The following is a 23,864-nucleotide window of genomic DNA, read 5'->3' as shown; positions in this document are numbered from 1 at the left end:
TATATGAGAAGCATCCCAGCTGAAGAATTCGAGAGCGCTTCAGAAAAAATCTTCTCTCATTTGAAACGGTTGCGAAACTCATTGACTAGGTAGAACTCCACTGGAGGCTGAAGACTATGTTGGAAATGAAAGTTTGCATCTGGCTTGAGATTGTCTGTGGAATGGTTTCTTCGGTTTTCTTGTTGAAAAGACTTTGTTTCCTGAATGAAAAAACAGAGGTTGTGTTAGCGATTGATCTTGCACGTAAAGGGGCTCTAGCATAGGAGAGGATCACGAGTGATGGCTGCTGCATCCACAGCCTGAACACTATTTAGCGAAAGGGTAGAGAAGAAATGTGGATTCATAGCATGTTCCCTCCTCCTCATATTTTTTGTGAAAATAATAGTGGTAGTTATGCGTAATATCCCCAACGGCCATAAATCAAGTATGCACTTCTGAGCTAAATATACATGTAATCTTGACGAAATATTGCCAGTGATGCACACATCGTCAAATCGGCGGTGTATGTTGGGGACAAACATTAGTTAGCACTATAATATTGCCATTGGTTTTATACCTATACTGCAATTTATGGGCTCATTTGCATTCATCTCTGCGTTTTTGTAGCAAAAGGGAAAGCAAGCTCTCGTTTATATATATATATATATATATATATATGTATATATCTGACTTTGTTCGCCAGAGGGTCGATGGACAATCGCCGGAGGGTCGCTAGTGAGTCGCTAGGGAGTCGCCGAGGTCCCGCTGGCTCCACGCAAGCTCCACACAGCTATAACCACCTCATGCTCCATATAAATACCGACATCATTCATGGCCTCAAGTTCTTGGAATAGCAAAGAGTAAATATTGTAATAACGCTACCTAAGTCTGCTACAAATGTATTGTACTATAGAGAATCTATGACATTTGGCTGTCTCCCGGATGACCCCATAAAATATGAACCGATCCACGTGATCCCCGCACAAACTGGCTGGCAATAAAATACTCGACAGTTGCTGCAAATCCACCACCCACAATATTGATCAATCGAAACTCTTGGCATTGCCCGTACAGTGGCAAGATATACGGAAAAGGTATCCTAGTACCTCACAGCTGAAATTATGGATCCCAGCTCCAATGCCTCGCCCGTTGCAAGAGCTTCATAGCGACCTCGCCCGGAAGTACAGGGCTCATGCCTCCAAAATCGAGGACATATGGCGCTCTTTCAGCAAAGACCAACGAGCGAAATGTCTCAAGGCTGGCGCTGCAAATGGAGAAGTGCTCGCGCATTCCTTGGACGCAACTTTGGGCAATGTCTGTAAAATTGTCCCGGAGTTGAATTTGCAGGACATCACAACGGAGCCCGAGTTTCTACTTGCTCACCTCAAACACCGCGCCACAACGTCCCTTTTCCAACAGTATTGCGATGGCGCTCTCAGCAAACCAGGCGACCGAAACTTTATTCTGGAAATGATGCTGAAGAAGAAGCTTCGCCATGCCAACCCGTTCAAAGATAGCTACACTTTCTTCATGGACGACCGATATGGAAGTTCATTAAGAATTGTATCCCGCCATGACGAAGCGCTGGCTGCTTTTTCGCCAGCAATTAAAGCTGGTCTTTGTCTTCCTCAGTCGACAGGGGAACTTATTCTAGAGAGACAACTCGTGATTTTCCAGACACTCAATATCCTGATTGAGGATATCCTCGACCTAGGCTCTCAAACGAGGTCAAAAAATGAGCGATCCAAGAAATCTGAACAAGCGGTGTCGGCCGCTCTCTCGAAACTGACGATCCAAGAGCGACCGAAGAAGCTTTCTCTCCCTGAGTTGATATCCAGCGCTCAAGATCAGAGAGACAACCTTGAGGAATTTTTGAGTCTCCTCTCTGCTGAACCAGTTGTGCTCGCTCATGCTGTCAACATTCGGTTCTTCAGCCGGCCTGAACTTGTCATAGACGACAAAGGTCGTCACCTACCAGTCTTCTCTGATAAGCACATCAGTAGTGCATTCTTCGAAGCAGTTCACAGCGCCATCAAAGGTGCCACCGTATGGAATTACATATGTCGTCTTCTAGGTCTCTTAAAGGATGCGACTGCTGATAAAGTGTACCGACCAATCATTCTCCAAGAGATTTCGAATATTTGCCATCTAGAGTACAGCCGTGCTCAAGCTCAGTTCACCAGGCATGTGCAGACAGGCATAGGCGCGAAGCATTTCAAGCGTATTGCCAATTCTTACGACAATGCCGGTAACGCAAAGGTCAACATGAAGATTCAGCCTGAAGAGCTGACCAGAACTGATCCTGCGTTGCACTATGTTTTGCGCCTATGTCAATCCCAGACTAATGCGAGTAAAGCAGTTGATTGGATCAAGAAGTTAAGCGACCTGTATGAATCTCATCCCATTGATCGGGAAACTCTACAGGAAAGAGAGATTGATGCGTTGGGAGATTTGATTGTAATCACGGCATTTATCCAAGATGTGTCGCCAGTCATCTCGATGCCGGCCCTTTCTCGCAAAAAGGGACAGATGTTTGTTTCAAGGTCCCAAGAGCTGGATGTCGAATTGAATAAGCTCCGAGGCGAAATCGATTTGCGAGAGTTTGCGGTGCCAATTGATAATCTTCTAGAGCCTGGAATGACGAACGGAGCTCTGACCAAACTTGACCAGTTTGTGGTTAGCAAGACTGGCTCGAAGATGGGATTCTTGTACCAAGATCTTATGGAGGATTGCTTAGCGGATCTTGAAAACCAGTATCGGGCAACGAAAGCAAAGTTGGAGAAGAAGGAAGACATACCGCTTCCAATAGCAGCTCCCCAGTCTGTAGACGACAGAGTGGAGCAGAGGAAAGTCAAACAAAAGACCCGCCCTTGTCAGTCCACGATGTTTGAGATTATACAAATTCCCGAGGTACCCAAGAAAGAACCCGCCGAGTCAACGCAGGTATTCAAGGTCAGTCAACCGATAAGCCAAGTATTTTCCACGCTCTTCAACAAGTCTGAGGCCCGAGGCTCAATCAGTTGGGGCGCATTCGAAAGTGCTATGGCTGAACTAGGGTTTTCTGTCGTGCCGAAGTATGGATCTGTTTACACGTTTTCTCCGCCTGATAGCATGAACGTCAAAAAGTCGTTTACTGTGCACCGGCCTCACAAGTCTCGGATAGAAGGATATCTGATCCCCATATTCGCGCGTCGGCTAAAGAGGACGTATGGGTGGAGTGAAGGTACGTTTAAAGCTATATAGAGACGACAGTTCTCTTGGAGTTCTTCCTAGGAAGGACCTGGCAGGTCATTATAAAAGTGTTGTTCCGATCGTGAGCGAGGCAAGCATGTGATGAGTTTCGTTTCTTCACTGCTAGAGACTTTTTTGGAGGGGCGCAAGCTCATAGCATCAGGTTAATAGCCTGGGTAAGAGATGCCATTGTTCTCACCGGTAGAATGCTTTGATCGATGTTAGTAATTAATGGTACATGGCGAGGTAAAGATGATTTGCAAGATGCTACAGACAACTAGGGATCGCTGTTTTACTAGATGTCTAATAAGATATAAGCTTCTAGTCGAGTACGTATTCATAGGAACTACAATACGGAGTCAGGAGGGCGCAGTTCTTCATAGATCAGATGACACGGCCCTTATTTATGCTTCACACTTGCAAGACTACGCAAATGACATGCCGGTGCTTGTATCCCCTCGCCTCTCTTCACACAGGGTCACTGATAGTAGTCGAGCGTTGTGCATAATAGGCGGCTATACCAGTATGCTTGACTAACGCTCATAAGCGGCGTATGGATTTCATTGATCGAGTCGGATTATGGTCTCAGAGACTCTAGATGAGGCTGGTTCTATTTTACCATGTGCATATTGCGTCCTCCCCACGAAGAAGAGTCTGCAAGCTGCTATTGCCCAAGGTATGTTGGTTGGGCCTCTGAGGCACAGCCCTAGGTATTGCATAGGCCCACTAGTGGTTGGGGCGCCTTTTCCGGGATCCAGCTGGTGGACTAGGCGGGGTGGGGGCGTGTTTGCGAAAACAAGCCTCACAATAAGGAGCACACGGGATTGAGGCAGAGAGATGCTGCTTGTTGGATTCAATGCGCTAATGCACATGCGCTGTGTGCCAAGCTTTTTTTTTTTTTAATTAATATATATATATATATATATATATTATTTTATTTTATTGATTTATTGATTTATTTATTTATTTATTTATTTATTTATTGTTGGAATACAAAACGGGCCCCGCTCTTACCGAACGAGGTTATTGTTACGACCCGCCTCTTATGGTCGCAACAATGGGCCTACAGGGTAGGCCAAACCGGATTAACGTAGGACCGACCTACCAATCACAACGGATCACTAGATCATTGTAATGATCCAATGATCCACGAACGGATCATCAGTCTTATAAGATGATCCACGATAGATCATTAGAATCTACAAATGATCCAGCCTAATCAACTGGATATATAAGTTCACTTCTTACGCTCACTTAGATAACTTAGATAGCCAGTTGTTAACACAGTTTTACATCTACAGATTGGAAAGCACTTCTAATCCCTACTGGTGACTATTATTGTGATATCATTGCCCACAGGTTTCCTAACCTATCCGCCAACATAAACCCGAAGAACTTATTCTAGGTTTGTCCCTTGGGAATCTACCCTATACTAACTATCTAGTGTACGGTTCGTCACAGTTATTATCCTTACATAGGATATCCATTCCGACATATATGTATTTATTAATTTATTTATTTATTTAAATGTTTGTGTGTCTAGACGGAGGTATAGCTAATGGAAAAAATCAACATATTTTGTGACTGCTATGCAGGCCATCGTCAATGGAGGCTGATGGATAACGGTATTGGATGTATGGTGTATTTCTTATGGTAATAACTCAGGTATCTCGTGCAAATTATGAAGCTTTTTGTTACAGAATCAAAGTAATATATTCTATATATAAAGTTGCCTCTTGTGGTATGCATCGCTACGCTCAAAAAAATAACATTGACACCTATCATCTCCCTTCAAGGCGGAAATAATTTGATCATGCATAAGCCCCTTTCATATCCAAAAATATTCATGCATATGGTAGAAATTGAATAATGAAGGACAAGCAGAGTTAGAGATCTAGATGGAGACCTTTGTTCCTGACTTGGTCATCTAGAGCATTCAAATTAGTGTTGGACGATTTCCTATAGGCGATGGATATGTGTACAGGGTCCGAAGTGCATACTAATAGTAGAAAACTGAGAGCCTACTCCACGAAGAGCGTTGTTCTGGATAGACTTATCGTTTGTGTCTCGTGATATCTCAGTTGGAAGAGGACTATCGCTTTGAATGGCTTCACCCTGCTCCGGTTGAAGTGCTGGAGGGTGAGAACCACTCCTTGCTTTATGGCTCCATGTATCTGATACGCCTCTAGATTAAAGAAAAAGATTCAGTGAGATGAGTTGCAGCTAACATTAGGTAAGAAGAGGACGATAAATCGCCTCTTTTCCTTTAGGATCTGTGTTTGGCAGCAAACTAGTAACTTTGCTCAATGAACAACAAAGGCAGGGCTGGATGGTGAATGATGCAAAGAGATGGAATATTGGCAACAGGAATTTAAGAAAATGTAGACACGGAAGAAACTCTTCATGTATTGAGTAGTTAGCAATAAAAATAAAAATAGGCACAACTTACATGGAGGTCGTAGAAACGGCCAAGTTCTCCATATTGACGGAGTGCGAAGAATAAGAGTAGTTTGAGATGTAAGTAGAAGAGGCGCTTGAAAGAGCAGCAAGCGAAGTTCTCGTTGGGATGTATGACAGCTGAGTTTGATCATGAATAACTTATTGACAAAGCGGGCGGCGAACAGGTTTATATAATGTGAGAATACATGTGCTCAGCATATGCCAATGCATATTCTTATCTGTATAACATGCTAGCATAGTAAGGACATGAGCAGAATTAGGCAACATGGGCAACGAGAAAGGACATGGCATGGCATATCGGCTGAAGCAAAAACCCATATTAATCGAACCAATGGCACAAAGGATTGGAGCGGCAAAGTGCTTTTCTGGATGTCAGCAAATACACTCCACGACGCCAGTGAATACTAACTTTGGACGTATGCATGCCTGCATACTACTATGTAGGTAGAAGGATTACACCAAACTGGTACAGGTACCACGCTTGAAGACTTTCGGTATGAGGGCCAGCCGCGGTGAAACTGCCGGTAGGGGGGTGGTGTGCGTCTGCTGAGGTGTGTTCTAGTTAGCGGGTGATCCGACGGCGGAGGCAGGACGGCCCGTGGGATGTAGTACATATCAGCCAGTGGTAGTACATATCAGCCAGTGCTAGGCATGCATGAGGCCAAGACACCAGGGTCTGCAGGCGTAGTGCCAAGGAATACTAGGTACTTGTAGGTGCAAGATCAGGAGAACCATCATACCTACTAATACTGCCTACTACGCTGCCAGAAACTGTGGGGTGGATGGCTGGCACGTGTGGGACAAGAAACACCGCCGATCTGCTATAGGCGGCGATGCAATGCCTAGCCGTACATCCGACGAGAGCTGCAGCACGAGAATTGCGCGCATTTGTATGGGAGCTGCTAAACGGCACAACACGGTTTTTTGGGGTACATACGGTACAGTGCCAAGTGGTGAGCAGTACACCCCTCTAAAGCCCAATAGCCCAACGAATCCATCGTCCATGGGCATTTTGGGGACGCGGGGTTTATGCTCGTATCCAAAGGCGTGGCGTACGTACACTCGGATTGCGCACTTCTAATGGCTTCGCCCGCTACTTGAATATATCGGTCAGGTACCTCGCCGTAGCGGCAGTAGCAACGGTGTTCATTGTTATGAGGCTCGGGCTAGGAGCCTGTGCTACCATCTACTGTCACTTATTATCGATTGATTCGAAAGCCGAATATGCTTGCTTTCTTTCTATTGGCCAATGCTGGAATCTTTCTGACTTGTTGTCCACCGGACTCTATAGAAGGCTCAGCAAGTTCAAATAGCATACCCTTTTTAAAAAATGAAGAATACGATAATCGTCTCTGGGTTTAAGAGCCCCCATCTTGGACACCAATCCTCCGTCCATCGGTATACAATTCCGCTCCTCTCTGTCCTTTCTCTGCTCTCACAACTGAAACTTTGCCCGCATATTCCCCTGGATCTTGTTCGGACAAGAATCTGCTGTGCGTAATCATCAAGACCCAATCAGCCACCGTCTGCGATATGAGCCCGCACCACTTAGCTACAGCCGCTTGGCCTGCCTCATCCAGATTGTCAAATACTTCATCGATGAAGACATAATGTGCGCGATGTGCGCTCTTAGACCACGTAAGCTGCAATAATGCAAAATAGAGCGCCAGGTCGACACGTTTGCGCTCGCCACCCGATTGTTTGCCGTAGGCGAGCGAAGTTTGGACGCCTCTTGGGGAGGATATGAATGTATCCATCATGTTGTCAACAGAGTCAGCGTCAAACAGCGAGCGCAGCATTCCCGCTGCCATAACGCGCCCGCGTTGGGTATCATCGTAGAGCACTGTGAGGACCTGCACAAGGCGCGCATTCAGCTCCGACAGCGACTTCGCGAGGGCGATCTCGCGAAAATTGGTTGCTGCTTTCGCCGTAGATCTAGTCGATGATGATGAAGAGGCGCGACGGGGGCGCTTTGCCAAAGCAGATGACCAAAATGCAAAAATCTCGCGATCAGCTTTGAGATCTTTGAGTTTGGCATCTAATGCGTCATATTCTGAGCATAGCAAGTGCAGATGCGACTGCTCTTTTTTTAACAAGCCGCTGTAGGTGCCTATCTCGCTCTGTTTAAGCGTAACTTGTTGCCTCAGGGCTTCGCATACCTTTTGGCCCTGAATGATCTGCGCGAGCTGTTCCTTAATCATGAGAGTGTAGTTGATTGCACTGGTTTCCAAAGCAATGACTTTGTCTGTTTTGTGCCTCAGGGATTGCAGTCGTGATGCGCTGTTTTTGACATCTCCACGGAGACTGTTGATGGCTGCCTTTTGGCTGTAGTCTTGGGCGCTTGTTACTTGAGAGCCACGGCTTGTAATGCCGGTTATGCGTAAAAGCCCCCCAATGGCTATCAATCGAAAGTAAAGCATGGAAATCTTAACGGCGTGTAAGATCTTATATACGCCTACGGGGTGAGCTGCCGTCATAGCGCTAAGTCTTTCACTTGTTTGCCGTTGCAATTGGCCAAGCCATGACGCCGGCTTGACAAGCTTCTGCGCCTGTATCCGAGCAAATAGTTTCTCTATGCGGTTCAAGTTTTCCTGCTCACTGTATATTTGATCTTGCAACAGTGAAATCTCACCGTCAAAGTTCATGTTGAGTTTAGCGGACTGGCTCAACTTTGGAAAACCCTGAGCTCTCGTGCTTGCGGCCGAGATTTGCTGCCCACGATCTACAATTTCTGTCTCAGACACGCATTGTTCATGTTCAAATGGCGCGTACTCTTCGTCAAAGGGCCTTAATTCATCGATTCTTGATGTGGAATCTGTATGCTTTTGGGTTGCCGTTGTTAGAGATGCAACCACCTTCGCTGCCTCTTTTTCGAGTTGCTTTCGAGTTTGATCCAGTTCTTTGATCCGATGTTCAACGTATCCTTTAGTCTGGGCCAAACCGTCTAGCTCCACCTTCGACTTGTCTACCTCGTTGTCGATATCCCTAAGCAGCAGCTTTGATACCTGCCCGCACTGATCCAATATTGACAGCCCGAGTGATGCCTCGATAAAGTCACGCCGCTGCGTTAATGTCGAGTTTAGAAAGCTTGTTGCGCTTTCCTGGCTTAGCACAACCGTCCTGACATATGTCTTATAGTCAGTACCAAGCAGGTCATTAATAGCCTCCTGAGTCGTACGCGCGGTTGGATGCTCAAATTGTGGCTGCGGTTCACCGTGCAATGAAACGATGATGCGGTTGCCAAAGATTTTATGCTTGCGATATCGTGCAATCGTGTATCCATTGGCAAACTCCAGCACAACGGAGCAGTCCTTGCCCACTTGGTCATTGACGACATCGTTGACCGTTAATCCGCTGCGAACACACTGTCCGAACTGACACCAAACCATCGCCTCGACGACTGTGCTCTTGCCAGACCCATTTTTTCCGACTAAAAAGGTCAATCCGCGCGGAAGATCTTGTCGGAAGTCAATGGTGGTAGTGGTCTGCACGCCAAGAAAGTTGGTGATAGTGAGCCTACGCGGCTCAGCCACGAAGACGTCAGTCGATGGCTCAGTAATGGTCCTTGTATCAGTAGGTTGAGTCAACCCGTCGAGGAAGTCTCGGTGGCTAACTTCAGCCTCGCTATCCTGGTCTTCGATCTCGCGGGAGGCATGGATTATTCGCTGGCCAACCCGCGTTAACTCGTCTCGTCGCAGGAGAAGAGACCCGTTCAGGTCCAATGCTTCGACATACTTACGAACTTCCCCAACGAGATCGAGTTTTCCAGCTCGTGGCTCAGAGTAAAGATTAGAATCCAAAGCTGCGTCAGTTGTCATGTCTGGGCCAGTCTCATCATTGGTAGGCTCCTCCAAGAACTGGACAGCAGCATCACTCGCTGGCACCGATGCGCCGAATCCAGCTCGAAAAGCAAATGCCACGGGGGTCCAGTCCCGCACACTTCGCACTCCTAGCGAGAGAAGCTTTTCGCGAGCCGTGACGTATTTGATATGTGTAAGCTCGCCGAGGAGCATGACATGCTTGCCCTCGACGGTACCCTTATCAATCTGGTCATCGAGAACTTGGTGTATATCGGCCGTTATATAGTCAACAGCATGCGGGTTGGTGAGCAATTCGTGCTCGAGCGTTTCCGGATTGAACAAGACGACACCTCGTTGCTCGTCATTGAGATCGGCCCAATTCAGCTGCAAGGGCGAGCCAAGATACGTGATGCTTCCTCTCATATCGACCGTGCTGTTGTGACGGGGTTGTTTCTGTATAATGGTCTGATGGCTGTGAAAATGCCCCGTGAATGTTCGGGCTAGAGAGGCAAACCGATCCGGGCCTGTCAAGCCGCGATACGTGATGGAATTTGCCGGGTAGGGCCTGTTGATGCCAGTATTAACCACGTATCTCTGCGTGATAGCCTTGTTGATGGCGAGATGAGCGAAAGCAACCGTCTTGCTCGCCTCACTGGGGCCAAGAGCAGCCACAGCCTCGGCCAGCTCGTCCTGCTCCTCGCGAAACGGGAGCAGCAAGACGCTCCGGCCGTCCCATTCATGGCGGGCAATGCTGCTATGCAGCGATACATAGGGAGCTAAGCGGCTGATATTGAGGGCATCAAGGGCCGTGGTCTGGTAGTCGCGGCGGTAGGCGAGATCATGGTTGCCCAGCACGATGTGCACTCGCGGCACGGCGTCGCTGAGGAGGCTGATGAAGCGGTAGCACGCAGACAGCACGTGCGTCGGCTGCATCGTGCGGCTGGTTAGCAGGTCGCCGCAAATCACCACCCGCTGGACCTGGTTCCGCTTCGCCTCGGAAACAATCCATTGGGCCGTCTTCCATACCCGGTCCAGGTCATAACGTTTGAAGTGGAGGTCGCTGAGGAGCAGCCATCTCACGGCGCCGGTAAACGGTCTCTGCATCGCTGATGGTGATGATTATGGCTTTACCGATGAATAGACAAAAAAAGAAAGAATATCTCTATCCATTGCTATTGTGAGCATCGCGTGGTGATCTTCGAGATCTACAGCGATGTGTTCCTAATCGTTTTGCATTTGAATTGGAGTCTCATGGCCGATCGGATGAGATTTCTGCGTGAATCTTCACATTGTTGGATTTAATATGGGGTGCATGTATGACAGGACCCCATTATAGGCCTTATTTCTTAGGTGCTGGGTACTAATTTTTATAGTGGCTACTGGCGCTCAAGCTACCAATGAGAGCGGGGGGTTATCCGTTCAGGGCATTACAGTACAAGATGTTTAAGACCTTTTTAAGTTGAACTAGGATGAAGTATTCTGCGCTTAAATTGAAAGGAAAATATCTGTGCTGAGTATTATTGCACTCGTTTAGCACATGAACAACTACATTCTCGAATGTTTTGTCAAATTGCCCAGATGCTTAGTCTATAAGTTGGAGAGGAAATTGTTGTGCAATAATTGAACAGGGTTGCACTTAAATTTTGTGATACTGGCGGATTTGAGAGCTGTCTTATTGTCTCGGTTGTGTCTCGAAGGCATTGCAACTCAATGCTGTTAGGTAGACAACAGGGAGATATAATACCCGAGAAGCGATCCATGCTAGTCCCCAAACGCTTCATACGCTTTCTTTTCCTCTTCAGTCAGCCTCTTTCAACTGTTGCTAGTCTCCACCGAAACAAAAACTCCACCATGTTAGTTAACAAAAAGTTAAGTTCATTCACTAAGAGCGGCCCCTTGTGTGCTAGTGCCCCATTCATTCCAATTTCATCCATAATCCCAACCCTATTCTGACCTCCCATGTTGAAATCCTAAATGATTTCAGAGGCTCAATGTAACCGCTATACAAATGAGTTCGAGATAGATATTACAGTTCACAAAGATGAACAATAAATGAATACGAACAGCCATTATATTGATAATATTCCTCCAAACGATACTATATCTGTGTTATGTATATAATGACAGAGTCCCATCAGATGCATTATTGACAAATGAAGTAGATAGTGCTGATCCCACTTGAGGCTTCCTAAATACCCATATGCAGGTCACAAATCAACAACCACAATGTTTCATTCTTGCTTCAATGTACAGCGTCGACTATAATATCCATTGTCTTTATCGACGCTCGTATGTGATATTTGACTTCGTAGAGTAGGTAGCGTAGCAGCCGTTGTGTCTAAGTTCAAACACCAAGGTTCTTGGTCGAGTTATCTAACACAAAGCAGTGTCTATTAGGTCCTGTTCTATAGGTAGCTAAGGAAATATCGCACAGATGGCATGACATACCAGCAGCAGAAAATTGCGAGCCAACACACAACAAAAGATAATCTTGAGCTTTGTCTTCGCTGCCGTTTTGCGGTGTACGGGTAGTTCTTGCGCTGCTTGGTTGAGTAGCTACACGACGATTGATTTGTAGCATCAGAGGAGGAGAACCACTCCTTGCTGTGGTACTCCATAAATCTGACCCATCCCTAAAGTATGATAAAAAAGGCAATTAGATATGAAATCGATGTACAAGGAAGCGCACCTTGGCTCAAAAACTGTAACTTGTAGTTTGAGGAAACAAGGGAAGGTGAATGTGAAACGAAATTTGTTAAGAAGAAAGTAAGCTTTCAGTGTAATGCATTTGATGACTTGGCATAAAAGCTGGCAGATGATAAATGTTGACAAGAAGAAACATCTCCATTGTGACTTACAACGAGTTCTCTGTCACAGACTGCTGGCTGGTTGTTTCGAGATATGGCATTGTGAAAGAAAAAGTGTGAGGGTAAGATGCTTTTAATAAATAAATATCGAGCAGGTCAAGTGGTATCAGTGTTATCCTCCAAATGGCAATGTGATACTGATAAATTGAGATGCTTTGAAGATGGGATGATGTTGATGAGAGGGACGAGCAGAGGTTATATAGGCGGAGGTGAAGGAAGAGGAGGCGCATAGGGAGCAACAAGCAGGCCCACGAGGTGTAGCAACAAGATACTATAAGGCAAAGTGCCATCTTAAGTGATTATATTAATACACTTAGGCTAACAATGCGAATAAGACTGTTGTTAGGCACTCAAACAAGGCAATAAGTCACAGGGGCGAATGAATGGAAAAAAAGTTCCTGCTGTCAACAGGTGCAGATGAAAGCCAAGTTCTGATAAAACAGGGGCTGTAGGTGGGTCGGTTTTCATGGTCTTGCGGTCCCCTCCAGGATGGTCTGAATGTATTGAAGAAGCAATTCAAACCAAGTACTGTATATGGGGCTAAAATCCCACTTTATCTAAGACCCAGCATTCTGATTGGCTAGCGAGGTTTTGTAGTGATCAGGAACTCCATCCTGGTTGGCTAGCGAGGTTTTGTACGCAGGTAGCTGTACATTGGATCAAGGTGTGCAGCTAGGGACAGCGCAAGCCGATTCGCTCGGACACATCTTGCGTGCCCATTACCTACGACATGACAGCCGGGATATGGAGCTAAAAATCAAGTGTTGCCATATGTCGCATAGCTGCTAATACGTGTATTGGAAGATGAGGTACCTGTATGTTTTCATATACTAACATATACATATACATGCAACAGTAAAAGATATCTTTAATATACAAATAGCAAGATGTGTAAATATAAGTTAGGCTATATTAAATACCTATACCTTGCAATAACATTGGACAGAGGAAGTGCAGAAGACCGCTATTCACGTAAGTTTGCACAAAATCTGTCAACACTCGCCAAGTGTGTGTTTGCGTTGCCCTTTGAAGTAGTGTATGTGACTTTCCTATTATAAGCATATTCCTTCAAAATAATCACAATGCACAATAGTATATAAAAAGAATTTATACGTTTGCAAGAACTACATTACGATCATCGTTTTACGTGTATCATTCACCTATCAACCTCGCTGCGCATCGATTTTACCCATCGCTAGCAAGATATTATTGGGCTATTCAAGTGTGAAATCCTACATGTACTATTGCTACCATTATCGCTTACCTTTAAATACATACTTACATGTAGATACAGCATATGACACCTAAAAAATTGCCTATTTATTTAAATACAGTACTTGATAGGCAAGGCCCCCAGATGTAATTACGAGGCACATCTATAGCACTAAAATATTTCCATTTAACTTTTGTACCTCTAACGTTGTGCTAGAAGAGGCAGCGGAATTGCTAATCGCTTCACGTTTACAAAAAGATACATGTCCCGAGGTAGCTCAGCCGCGCGCCCGTATGCCACGCAATTTCTCGACGGATGCCTAATTCAGCTGAGACATGAGAGGGGTATGTACTACAGCACAGTGTGTAGCACCAGGGCGGCACAAATAGCATGAGATTGGGCTTCATTGGGCGTAGATAGCTGACGAGGACAGTAGTTGCTTCGGAGGAGTTGCAGAGCAGCGGTGAACACTGGCTAGTGGTGAGTTTAATATTGCTGGTTTTTCTGTTCGCGATAATCAAACAGCTATTAGAGCAAGCCAGAGACAGCTTGGTTGCACATCAGGCCCAAGTTTTCTGTGACTTAGGTTGGATTTTTACCCCTTTTCACATCCCCTAGATGCTCTTACAGGATTTTGTGCGTTTGTGGCTGGGTCGGTTCTTGGACTATGGCTCTTCAAGGTGCTTCGCCTACTGTATAGACCCGCTGAATACATATACCTGTTGCCTCATGTCAGGAGCGTAAGGCAACCTAGCTGCAAAAGATGAATGGACAGCTACTAGCCTTGCGGGTACTCCTATTGCAGTCTGGCAGTGGGGGCTGGACGCCTTATTTGGGCATCTTCGTCGCGCACCGTCAGGCTCGTCCAGTGTGAAGGAATGGAATCAGCCCCAAACTTTTTCTAAAAGTGAGGCGAGCGCAGCCTATAAGCCCACCGCCCATCACAGCATTGAACCCTTCATCCGCAGGCATGTGCAGAGCTTCTCCTGGAGCATTACCGCTGCAAATTGCTTCCTTTGTTTTAGCCAAACGATTGCACGCGCTTCATTCAACATGAATCTTGCCGACTTGCTTCCTCGCTCTGATGAGGAAAAATTCCTTGGCTCGGAATATTCTGAGAGGCTAGAAAAGTTCAAGCCGATTATTATTCAGTTGTACATGGGAAACTACGGCCCCGGGGGAAAGCGTATGACAAAGCGCCAAATAACTGAGTTTATGAAAGATAAATATGCTTTTCATTTGGCGTTCGTTTTCAACACATCTGACATTCGCCTTCGTATGTATGTCCGGTATACTTTTACTAATGTGATTGTTCTGCGTTTCAGGGTGAACCAACTCGAGTATAACCTCCGAGAAAAATGGAAGGTGCGCAGGCGCATCCTGAATCGCGAGAAGGACGATGTCACCACTGCTCTTGGTAAGCGGGCTCGCACTGGAGCAAGCACCTCAGACGCAACGCTTCAAGAAGGCAAGCCGTTGGACACGAAACAGCTTAAGAGACATCTCCAAGATAAAATTCGCCGCTTCGTGGTGGAACCAATGGTGCCAGGAGTGTAAGCCTCTAATAGTCGGTCCAAGTTCATCAGTAACTGGTACGCTAACTTCTTGCTAGGCTGAGCGCTTGGAATCTTCCTTATGCTGCTCTTATCAAATCAATTGTCCGACAGGCAGATAAGCCCTCGCCATTTGGAGATCTATCTAATACGCCAGGTTATATAACGATCAAAAGCCCAAGAGATGCTATCGCTGTGTCCCCAACAGCCGTTCCGTCACCATCTACGCAACTTGTTCAACAGACATGGACATATAATCAGTCAAACTTGTTCTTGCAAGGACGTTTTCAGGAACTTTTTATAAACTGCAAGAGAGAAGATCGGATGTAGGCTTCCTTTGAGTGATTTTTCTTGTATTGCTAAAACGGTACTAATTTATAATAGTGCTTTGACAAACTATTTCCACGAATTTTGGATTCATACGTTCGTTACGGCCAAATACTGGGGGCGAGGCCCTTTATTTTGGACGAAGGATATGGTATCTGCCATGACTGATACTTCGTTTGCGAACTCTGGTTTAACGCCTGTGTCTCCGGCAGACCGCCCTACTCCACTGTCCTCAATATCTCATGATGGAGCACTTCTTCAGCCCGAACAATATTGTCGATGGGTTATCCACGTCACTGAAGAACATGCCGTGCCGGGCCTTTGGGAGGATTATCAACCACCAAGTAATTTCGACCAGAACTCATGGATGCCGTGGCCATCAGGGCACCAAGCAAACCGGCCTCTTACGCATTTGATGCATGAGTCATTGACTAAGAGTGATTTCACGTCTTTGTCTCCTGACAACTTGCCAATTTCCAGTTCATTAATTAGCGAATCGATAAGCAACGACCCAAGACCACTACAGCTAGAATCTTTCAAATTCGCCATCATGGCGGGTAATTTGGAGCTCGTAGAATCAATTCTTGGGAAAGCACGGCAGGAGAAAGACCTTAATAGGTATTTCATGGAAATTTACCCCTATCATCTCGCGGCCACCTACTTGGACGGCGGCAATACGTGCTGCTCTCTACTCGCTATAATCATAAGGCATTTCAGCGGCCGATATGCTATCGCTCGCAATAACGAAGACAGTATGGGGCATACTGTATTTGATTGTTTAATAATATCCATCCTACGCTCTCACACCAACGTCGCGCCAAGGGATGTCAGCTCTGGCTTTGTCGATATGAAAAGGTATCCTGGAGAAGAAAAGGACGTGTGTGGCAGGTGGGATGCAGATTCTCCAATAATTCGCCAGCTATTCCAACGAGGTAGCTACCGTATTCCGTTTGGCTGGAAGCATCCCTTTTGCCATAGCTCCGTTCAAGCGGTTTGCCATAATCTCATAGCCATTTTTTTCCCCGGCAACTATAACCCTCACATTCGTCACCCCAGTGGGCTATTTGTCCGGCTCTGCGGCAATTGTGGTAAAAAACTAACACTTGGGACCCTCCACTTGGTAGTAGTTCTGGCTTACCATTTAGCAGCGTCGGGCGTCCAAGGAGAAACTCTATTCGGTGCTGTCGCGGTACTTGTGTGTCTACTAAGACTAGGAGCAAATATCCATGATAAAACTCAAGTATCAATCGATGATATCTTAGGAGATTCATCTGCTGATGTATGCCGTCATGCATCTATGGACGCTGATGAATTTATGCAAACCATTCCGCTCGAGACTATCGATCTCTGGAGACCAGAGTGTCGGACAGCATGGAGTTGTATGCTTGGGATTTTTCGGTTAGCTAAATCTGGCAAACTTCACCATATAAACAAGTCTCCCCCGCAAAACTCTGAAATCAACGAGTATGTTAGCTCCGATATCCAGCTCATTGGGTTGGATACTGATGGCGAGGAAAATTTGGACCGAAATAGAGCTTCCAATGACGAAGATGATGACGAAGATGAAGACGAATGTCAATTATTCGAAGAGCATTCCAATGATTCAAATTTCCCATGTGGAAATCGTCAGCTCGGGCTTATATGGGCAGTCACTCAAGCTGAGATGCTTACTTACCGAAGAATTCTCGGCGTCGACCCCTGGATTTCCGACAATTTTTCCATGGACGCGTTGAGGCAGTGGCTGGACGGCGAATCAGAGGAGGTCCAGATGCCCTTGGTGCGGGAAGAAATGCTGCAGAACACTACTCCTTGTGGTTGGTTTGTCAACCACCATTTCCCCTTTGCAACCGCAACAAGTGCGACAAAACAGCACATCATGAACATGGATGTATATCATCGGACATCATTTCACAGTGTGCCTGATTTGGGTGACATAATATATAGCAAAAAAGATGAGGAGCGCTTCGGCACGTTGAATTGACAACTGCAAACTTGCTGTAGTCTCTTGGCCGTTTCTCCTTTCTCGGGCTTCTGTACTATTTGGGATAACAAAATTGTTTATATATTTCAAATGGCACGTCTTACATCAAGCTGAATGTACGCTTAGTTGAAGTTGACGACATTGATCGAAATCCAAGATTAGGGTAGATTGCCTTCACCCGAATCTAGATGAGGAAGAGAGCCAAGATATCAAGAGGCTTTGGGCAGCGTTATCTTGTAGAGCCGGCAGTCATCCACAATCGCTTACTACTAGGTAGATAAGTAGCAATAGAATAAGGAAGCGTATCACATAATCACATAGGAACTTGGCACTGTGCATACTGGGCAATGCGCAGCGTTAGTTGCCTTTAAGCTATATCTCCCAAAACAAATCATGTAGCCACGATAAACCATAGGGAGCCATCACGGAGAATAAATCTATGGCTCCCCTCAAACGAGCGGCAAATGTTTCGTCTAGCAACGTTAAAACCCAAACTGCGACGTATCTGTTATGACGAGAAGGCCTCACACCTGAATCAGGTGCTCATGTTGAGTGTGTTGCGTGATGATGAGAAAGAGAGAAAAAAAAAGGGAAGAGGAAAAAAATCGGAAAAGTGGAGGGTTTGAAAGAATCCAATTTGGGACTAGCGTAGGCGGTGATCTCGACATGGCAATTGTGCCGTGCTTGTTACTTAGTGGTGGGGCTTGGAGTTGGAGACGAATTGGCTGGGAAATTTCGCGAGATGGAGAGCAGCACTGTAATGAGGCGGCCTGTTCCTACCGCCGTCATGTTGTTTTGGATGGACTTTACTATGTAGTAGTGGTGCCAATTGAGTAGGCAAAATGATATCACTCTGCGCCAGCTAAGCAGCATTTACTTTGGCTCCAGAGCTGTCTCGGGGATTATCTGACGTCTGGGCACGAGACAGCTGAGAGCTGAGAGGTGACGCAGTGGCAAAACCCGTAAGCCGGGGGATCGACAATGGGGAGGCTGGTGGAGGGTAGCAGCAGATATATCATGTCGATGTGTGCCCATGATGGGACACATGCTGGTGTTTGTTACACGACTCCTACCACGGCGGTGGCTGCTGGGTGGTGAGACAACTCCCAAAAGACCTGATTCATACATGCATGGATGAGAGACAAAGAGCGTCATGATGCCCGGCTAGTTTCCGATCTGCGATGTGGTCGAGCAAGCCAGCAAAGATTGGGGTATTTACTGCTGATCAAGCATCATCTCGGTAAATGCAAGAGCCGTCCTTTGCGCAGCATCTGAGCCGCAGAGAAAAAAAAACTATGCGGTAAGAGCACATGCATGCTCCCGCAAGGTGACATCAGCTCTGCAGTAGTGAAGGTCCAGCATCGTAACCCCCATGGCTCCAGATGCCATTTTGGCAGGCCGGGGTGCACGTCCATTGGCGCACGCGACCGCAAACCAACTACATACATGCACCGCATGTCGCGCGCGTCATCCGCCCAGTCTATCAAGGTGCTCAGGTGAGCCAGAGGCGCAGCTACGGTATCCAATCCTCCCTGTTTCTGTATCGCAGCACGGGGTGCGTAAGAACAGCACAAGTCCCAGCTCATATAGAGAAATAGATCCGAACGACGTGGTGAGAATAGAGTGGAGAAAACAGCCAGAAATCATTCAGATGAGGAGAGCTATGGGTGGCTTTTCTCTTTTCTTCGTTCTGCCCATCCCCTCACACGCAGAAGCAGAGTCGCGTGCTCACGCTCTAGCAGCTTGTTCGCTGCGCAAGGTGGCACCGGGTGGGCTTTGGCTGAGGGCGTCTCGTCGCTGCACGTGGAGGCGGGCCAGCGTCGAGATTGGCTCTGCCTGCGACGAAAAGAAGGGTCCGGTTGCTCGGAATACTAGGCGGGAGCTAGACGCAAAAGCCAGATGCCAGCAAGCCACCGCTGTTGGCGGGGAGAGGCGAGAGGCGGGAGGCGAGAGTCGGACAAGACGGTTCATCTGCGCCAGTCCAGACCCTCCCTTGCTGCAGGCCGATGGCGATGAGGGTTTGCAGATGCGTCTCTGTGGTTGGTCGATGCTGCGAGCGTTGCACCGCTAGGCCGTCTGTGGAGACGGCTGGATCGCATCTCGGACAAATATATTGGATCAGCAGGATCCTGGACTGTGCCATCAAGCTGCGAGAGCCGTGGAGAAGACGGGCAGTATGGATCACGGAAGAGAGCGATTTAAATGAAGAGCTGGAGAGGTAATATGGGATGTAATAGACTAACGACCGGGGGGCATACGATATTTTCGGTAGGTATTAATAGAGTTGAGCACACGGTCCAGAAGCCCAGTAGTCTTTTGCTTTTCTTTGCCTGGTTTCCCTCCTCTGCTTTTCTTGAAGGTAACAGCAGCACCTTGTACTCGGCACTGCCTACAGTATATATAATCCTCCTCCAATATCTGAGACTAGACTGTCTCAGCAGGCAAACGCGGCGAGAGCGACAAAAAAAGTTTGGGTCATCAGCAGCTGGCTTCGCCCGATGACCTCATAGGCTCAGCCTGCCACACCAACTTGTTTCCCGCTGTCAAAAGTCTTTTCAGCCCCTGGACCCTTAAAAAAGATTCGTACTTTCTGGCCCAACAGCCTCGCTGGAATCATGCACCGTTAAGCTCGGCGCTCTCAGCTCTTTTTTTTTGCTTTCTGTTTATCATTTTTGTCTGGTCTATATTCTTCTCCTTTTACCACCGTTCCTCATCAGTGCATTCTTCGCTCCGCCGACCCTACGCGCACTCGAAATCTACACACGGCATCCTTACGAAACCTAGCACTATCTACCTATACCTTTCACCTTAAAAAGAAAGAAAGAAAGAAAAATCCTCAGCTGGATTCCCACTGCAATCTTCACAACATGCCTCGCCAATGCGGCGGCGGCGGTGCTCGCCATCCAACAAAACACAAACTGATGCTGCTGGCCCTGGCATCATGGAGCGCGGGAGTCGTTGCTCTGCCTGCAGCAACCAGCCCGGACGGCCAAAAAGTCTTGAGCCCGATTGGGACTGAGTCTGCATCACGGAAATTGAACGGCCGGTTCCTGCATATCTCAGGTGCGTCCAACTAAAATCTGTGCGCATGTCTTTGGCACACACGCGCGCACACCAAAAGCTTCTTTTCCTTCTATCTGCGTTATCTATGCGGCGCTGCTATATTAGGAACCCTGCATCTCTCCCGCCCACCAATCGATCTCATCTCTGCAATCCGCCAATGCAACACTGCATCGACCTGGCTTGATTGGCTGACTTTGATAATTGATGCAGACTTCCATCCCGACGAGCTTTATCGAGTCCACACCTCCACCGAGGAGAGCGTCGCATGCCACCGAGGAAAGGGATTAGCTGGATCGTACGGCGCCGAAAAAACCGACTGCGACTCGCCCTTTTCGCTTGTCAATGCGACCTTTTCCTGGATCGAAGAGAATCTCAAGGACGACATTGACTTCGTCATCTGGACTGGCGACTCGGCCAGGCACGACAGCGACGAGCAGAACCCGCGCCACGAGCCTGAGATTCTGAGAACAAACCGAATCATTGCCGACAAGTTTGTCGAGACTTTTTCAACACCTCAACATGGGCTTAGCATCCCCATCATTCCCACATTCGGCAACAATGACTTTCTCCCCCACAATATCATGCTGCCAGGACCCAATAAGTGGTTTGCGGCTTACAGCGATATTTGGAGCCGATTTATTCCCGAGGAGCAGCGTCATTCATTTACTTTTGGCGGCTGGTTCTACGTCGAGGTCATCCCCAATCGCTTGGCCGTCTTCAGCTTGAATACAATGTACTTTTTCGATCGAAACGCTGGTGTCGATGGCTGCGCCCATCCCTCGGAACCTGGCTACAAGCATCTGGACTGGCTGCGCGTACAGCTACAAATCCTGAGAGAGCGGGGCGTCAAGGCCATTCTCATGGGCCATGTACCACCTGCTCGGACGGAGAGCAAGCAGAATTGGGACGAGACTTGCTGGCAAAAATACACCCTGTGGCTCAAACAGTATCGTGACGTCGTTGTTGGCTCTCTCTATGGTCACATGAATATCGATCATTTCTTGCTTCAAGATGTCAAGGACCTGACCCCAGAACTGGGTCTGGACAGGATTAACGCACGTGGCTCTCCAGACGAGACAATATCGATCTCGTCCAAGGAAGACTATCTTCAGGAGCTACGAGATGTGTGGGCAGACTTGCCTAAGAGTGTTGCCAGGGGCCTGGATCAGGAAACAAGGGTTGAGGATGATGAAGGGACAGCGAAGAACAAGGGCAAAAAGAATAAGAAGAAGAAGAAGAAGTTGGGCAAGATTGGTGGTAAATATGCCGAGCGATACCAGCTTTCTTTGATCAGCCCAAGTGTTGTGCCAAACTATTTTCCCACACTTCGCGTTGTGGAGTACAACATTACTGGCATCGAAGACACGCCTGTGTGGCGAGATGCATACGACCTGGCAAACCCCCCTACAGCCCTGGCACTACCGGAAGAAGACACGCGCGATTACGAAAACTTGGAAGAACTCTTAGTCGAAATTGTCAGGAAGAAGGGCAAAAAGTCCAAGGGGCCCCGTAAGCCACCCAAGGACCACGATTTGATCGTTCCCCTTGATCCTCCTAAGAGCTCGCTTCCGGGCCCTGCCTATGCTCCTCAGGTGTTCACTTTAACTGGATACACCCAGTACTTTGCCAATCTTACCCACATTAACGACGATATCCCTGATCTCGATGTTAGTGGCTTTTTGGATATCAACAAATGGCGCAAGGGCAAGCATGACCACAAGGAGCCCAAGCATGGAAAGCCGAAGCCTCGCGAGTTTCAGTACGAAGTCGAGTACAGCACATTTACCGACAAGTTCTACAAGCTACCTGATTTGACAGTAAAGAGCTTCCTGGGGTTGGCTTATAAGATGGGTCAGAAGGATATTGGTGCCAAAAGCGAGACATTTGACGCATACGACGAGGACGAGGATTCCGACACAGATGAGTTCGAAGATGGTGCTCCGGAATCGATGGGCAAGAAGGACAAGCAGAAGAATAAGAAGAATAAGAAAGAAAAGAACAAGACTTGGCTGAAGTTTTTGAGCCGTGCTTTTGTTGGCACGGTTCCCAAAAAGCAATTGGAAAAGATGTAACTTTGCTTTTTGCTTTTTTTTTACGTACCGCTCCCCTTTTTTCTTGTCTCTTTTTTTCCTTCCCCTTTTTTATGCCCTTTCTCTATATTTTTTTTATCAATAGTCATATTTGGAGCAGATGAGTTGCAGGGCATCGGCGTTTTGAGATTCACTTCAATTTGATCATTCTAGTGGTGGATGGGTTCAGCGTTGTGTACGAGGCAGGCCATGTGGTGGATTAGGAAAGGCTTTGAAGCAGCTTTTTGTTTTACATACATATCACAATAGATTTGTGGTATTTTGTTGGAGTACCTTTCTTCACGTCGGCCGATGAGGCTATGCATATATACCCCTGTTTGTATACTAGTATCATGGAATATATTTTGGATATAGTTATTATTTCTGATGAACGAAAGTTTTATTTACACTTGGTACTTGTTCAAATGTTTGTGATATCTATGACGTCATCCTCATACTCGTAGCCTTGACCACTTTTTGTTTCATTTCCCTTGTATATGAAGGGCCCGTGAAACGCAGATCCCAGAACGCGTCTGTAAACGACAGTGCAGATTGGCTGAATTCAATTTTTTCAGTCAAGCAGATGATTCATTAAATTATGGAATAAAATAGTTTGGGTATTCAGCGAAAGACATCTCGTAAACGCCTGGCATTACAGCCAAAAACAATCCAAGCTCGAAAGCAACTGGTGGATGATGGCACGACGAAATTATCAAGGAAGTGGGATTGTCTAAAAAAAAATGAGTTATTGCTAGACAAGGCACAAAGAATAGCCTAAACGCACCATGATGTTAGAGGCTGAGGTTGAGGATGGGCTTCGTGAGATGGAAACGGCGACAGCTCCTGCGACGAAGGAGATGTGATAGACGGCGATCGGATTGAGATGTCAGTGACCTCGCTGGCGCTGTCGTCGTCCAAGCCCGTCTCTTTGAAAATGGATTTTCGGCCTCGCTGGAGGTTGCTGTCGGTCCGGAAGATCATAGAGTATAAACCCTCGCCTTCACGGAGGCGATCTTGGGTTCTCTGGGAGTTGAAGGTGGGACGGGTTGGATGTGAGGCATCGCCGGTGGTGGTTGATGGCACGGAGAGCATGGTGGTGGAGGTGGTGGTAGTGGCTGGGGTGACGGCGTCCATTGTGATTGGAGTTGTGTAGATGATGCAGAATTGCGATGCTGGCTGTGGTGTGAATAGGTGAAGGAGAGCAGGTGCAGTAGATGGACAGCTTCTTTTCATGCGGGATTTGCTCTATATAGGAGGATGAGCTGCGGTATGGGTGTTAGGGATCACTGCATGCCCGGTATGCTGACTGAACAACGGTGAA

The 23,864-nt window shown here is 47.0% G+C and overlaps 7 protein-coding genes across 7 annotated transcripts; 4 read left to right on the top strand and 3 right to left on the bottom strand.

Annotated features, from left to right (window-relative positions):
- Positions 1–1,116: 1,116 nt before the first annotated feature.
- On the top strand, positions 1,117–3,706 carry TrAFT101_007262 (uncharacterized protein; the record flags this gene model as incomplete). The annotated part of the gene is made up of 1 exon (XM_024908831.2): positions 1,117–3,706. The coding sequence occupies one exon, from the start codon at positions 1,117–1,119 to the stop codon at positions 3,220–3,222; it is 2,106 nt and encodes a 701-aa protein (XP_024756550.2). The 3' UTR covers positions 3,223–3,706.
- Positions 3,707–5,096: 1,390 nt separating this feature from the next.
- TrAFT101_007261 (uncharacterized protein) lies at positions 5,097–5,691 on the bottom strand (the record flags this gene model as incomplete). The annotated part of the gene is made up of 3 exons (XM_066127999.1): positions 5,097–5,137; positions 5,211–5,395; positions 5,660–5,691. The coding sequence occupies 3 exons, from the start codon at positions 5,689–5,691 to the stop codon at positions 5,097–5,099; spliced, it is 258 nt and encodes an 85-aa protein (XP_065984113.1).
- Positions 5,692–7,028: 1,337 nt separating this feature from the next.
- Positions 7,029–10,721, bottom strand: TrAFT101_007260 (uncharacterized protein; the record flags this gene model as incomplete). Its single annotated transcript, XM_024908832.2, has 1 exon — positions 7,029–10,721. The coding sequence occupies exon 1, from the start codon at positions 10,572–10,574 to the stop codon at positions 7,029–7,031; it is 3,546 nt and encodes a 1,181-aa protein (XP_024756551.2). The 5' UTR covers positions 10,575–10,721.
- Positions 10,722–14,415: 3,694 nt separating this feature from the next.
- TrAFT101_007259 (uncharacterized protein) lies at positions 14,416–17,793 on the top strand. The gene is made up of 6 exons (XM_066127998.1): positions 14,416–14,794; positions 14,876–15,103; positions 15,163–15,429; positions 15,488–16,518; positions 16,579–16,894; positions 16,964–17,793. The coding sequence occupies exons 1-6, from the start codon at positions 14,604–14,606 to the stop codon at positions 17,409–17,411; spliced, it is 2,481 nt and encodes an 826-aa protein (XP_065984112.1). The 5' UTR covers positions 14,416–14,603; the 3' UTR covers positions 17,412–17,793.
- A 990-nt stretch (positions 17,794–18,783) lies between these two features.
- TrAFT101_007258 (uncharacterized protein) lies at positions 18,784–19,482 on the top strand (the record flags this gene model as incomplete). The annotated part of the gene is made up of 2 exons (XM_066127997.1): positions 18,784–18,907; positions 19,010–19,482. 2 exons carry the CDS (start codon positions 18,784–18,786, stop codon positions 19,480–19,482), a joined length of 597 nt encoding a protein of 198 aa, XP_065984111.1.
- A 796-nt stretch (positions 19,483–20,278) lies between these two features.
- TrAFT101_007257 (uncharacterized protein) lies at positions 20,279–22,546 on the top strand (the record flags this gene model as incomplete). Its single annotated transcript, XM_024901087.2, has 2 exons — positions 20,279–20,474; positions 20,685–22,546. 2 exons carry the CDS (start codon positions 20,279–20,281, stop codon positions 22,544–22,546), a joined length of 2,058 nt encoding a protein of 685 aa, XP_024756555.1.
- Positions 22,547–23,317: 771 nt separating this feature from the next.
- On the bottom strand, positions 23,318–23,776 carry TrAFT101_007256 (uncharacterized protein; the record flags this gene model as incomplete). The annotated part of the gene is made up of 1 exon (XM_024908834.2): positions 23,318–23,776. The coding sequence occupies one exon, from the start codon at positions 23,774–23,776 to the stop codon at positions 23,318–23,320; it is 459 nt and encodes a 152-aa protein (XP_024756556.2).
- Positions 23,777–23,864: the final 88 nt, after the last annotated feature.

The sequence above is a fragment of the Trichoderma asperellum genome, chromosome 4 (genome assembly GCF_020647865.1).
Source record: "Trichoderma asperellum chromosome 4, complete sequence".
In the NCBI taxonomy this organism is placed as follows: domain Eukaryota; kingdom Fungi; phylum Ascomycota; class Sordariomycetes; order Hypocreales; family Hypocreaceae; genus Trichoderma; species Trichoderma asperellum.
Note: the sequence above shows the minus strand (reverse complement) of the source record. Positions and strands in the feature narration are given on the sequence as shown.

Coding starts and splice junctions, on each gene's coding strand:
- TrAFT101_007259 (XM_066127998.1), top strand. CDS start 14,604: ATGAATCTTGCCGACTTGCTTCCTCGCTCTGATGAGGAAAAATTCCTT. Junction 15,104..15,162: donor GAACCAATGGTGCCAGGAGT/GTAAGCCTCTAA, acceptor ACTTCTTGCTAG/GCTGAGCGCTTGGAATCTTC. Junction 15,430..15,487: donor TGCAAGAGAGAAGATCGGAT/GTAGGCTTCCTT, acceptor AATTTATAATAG/TGCTTTGACAAACTATTTCC.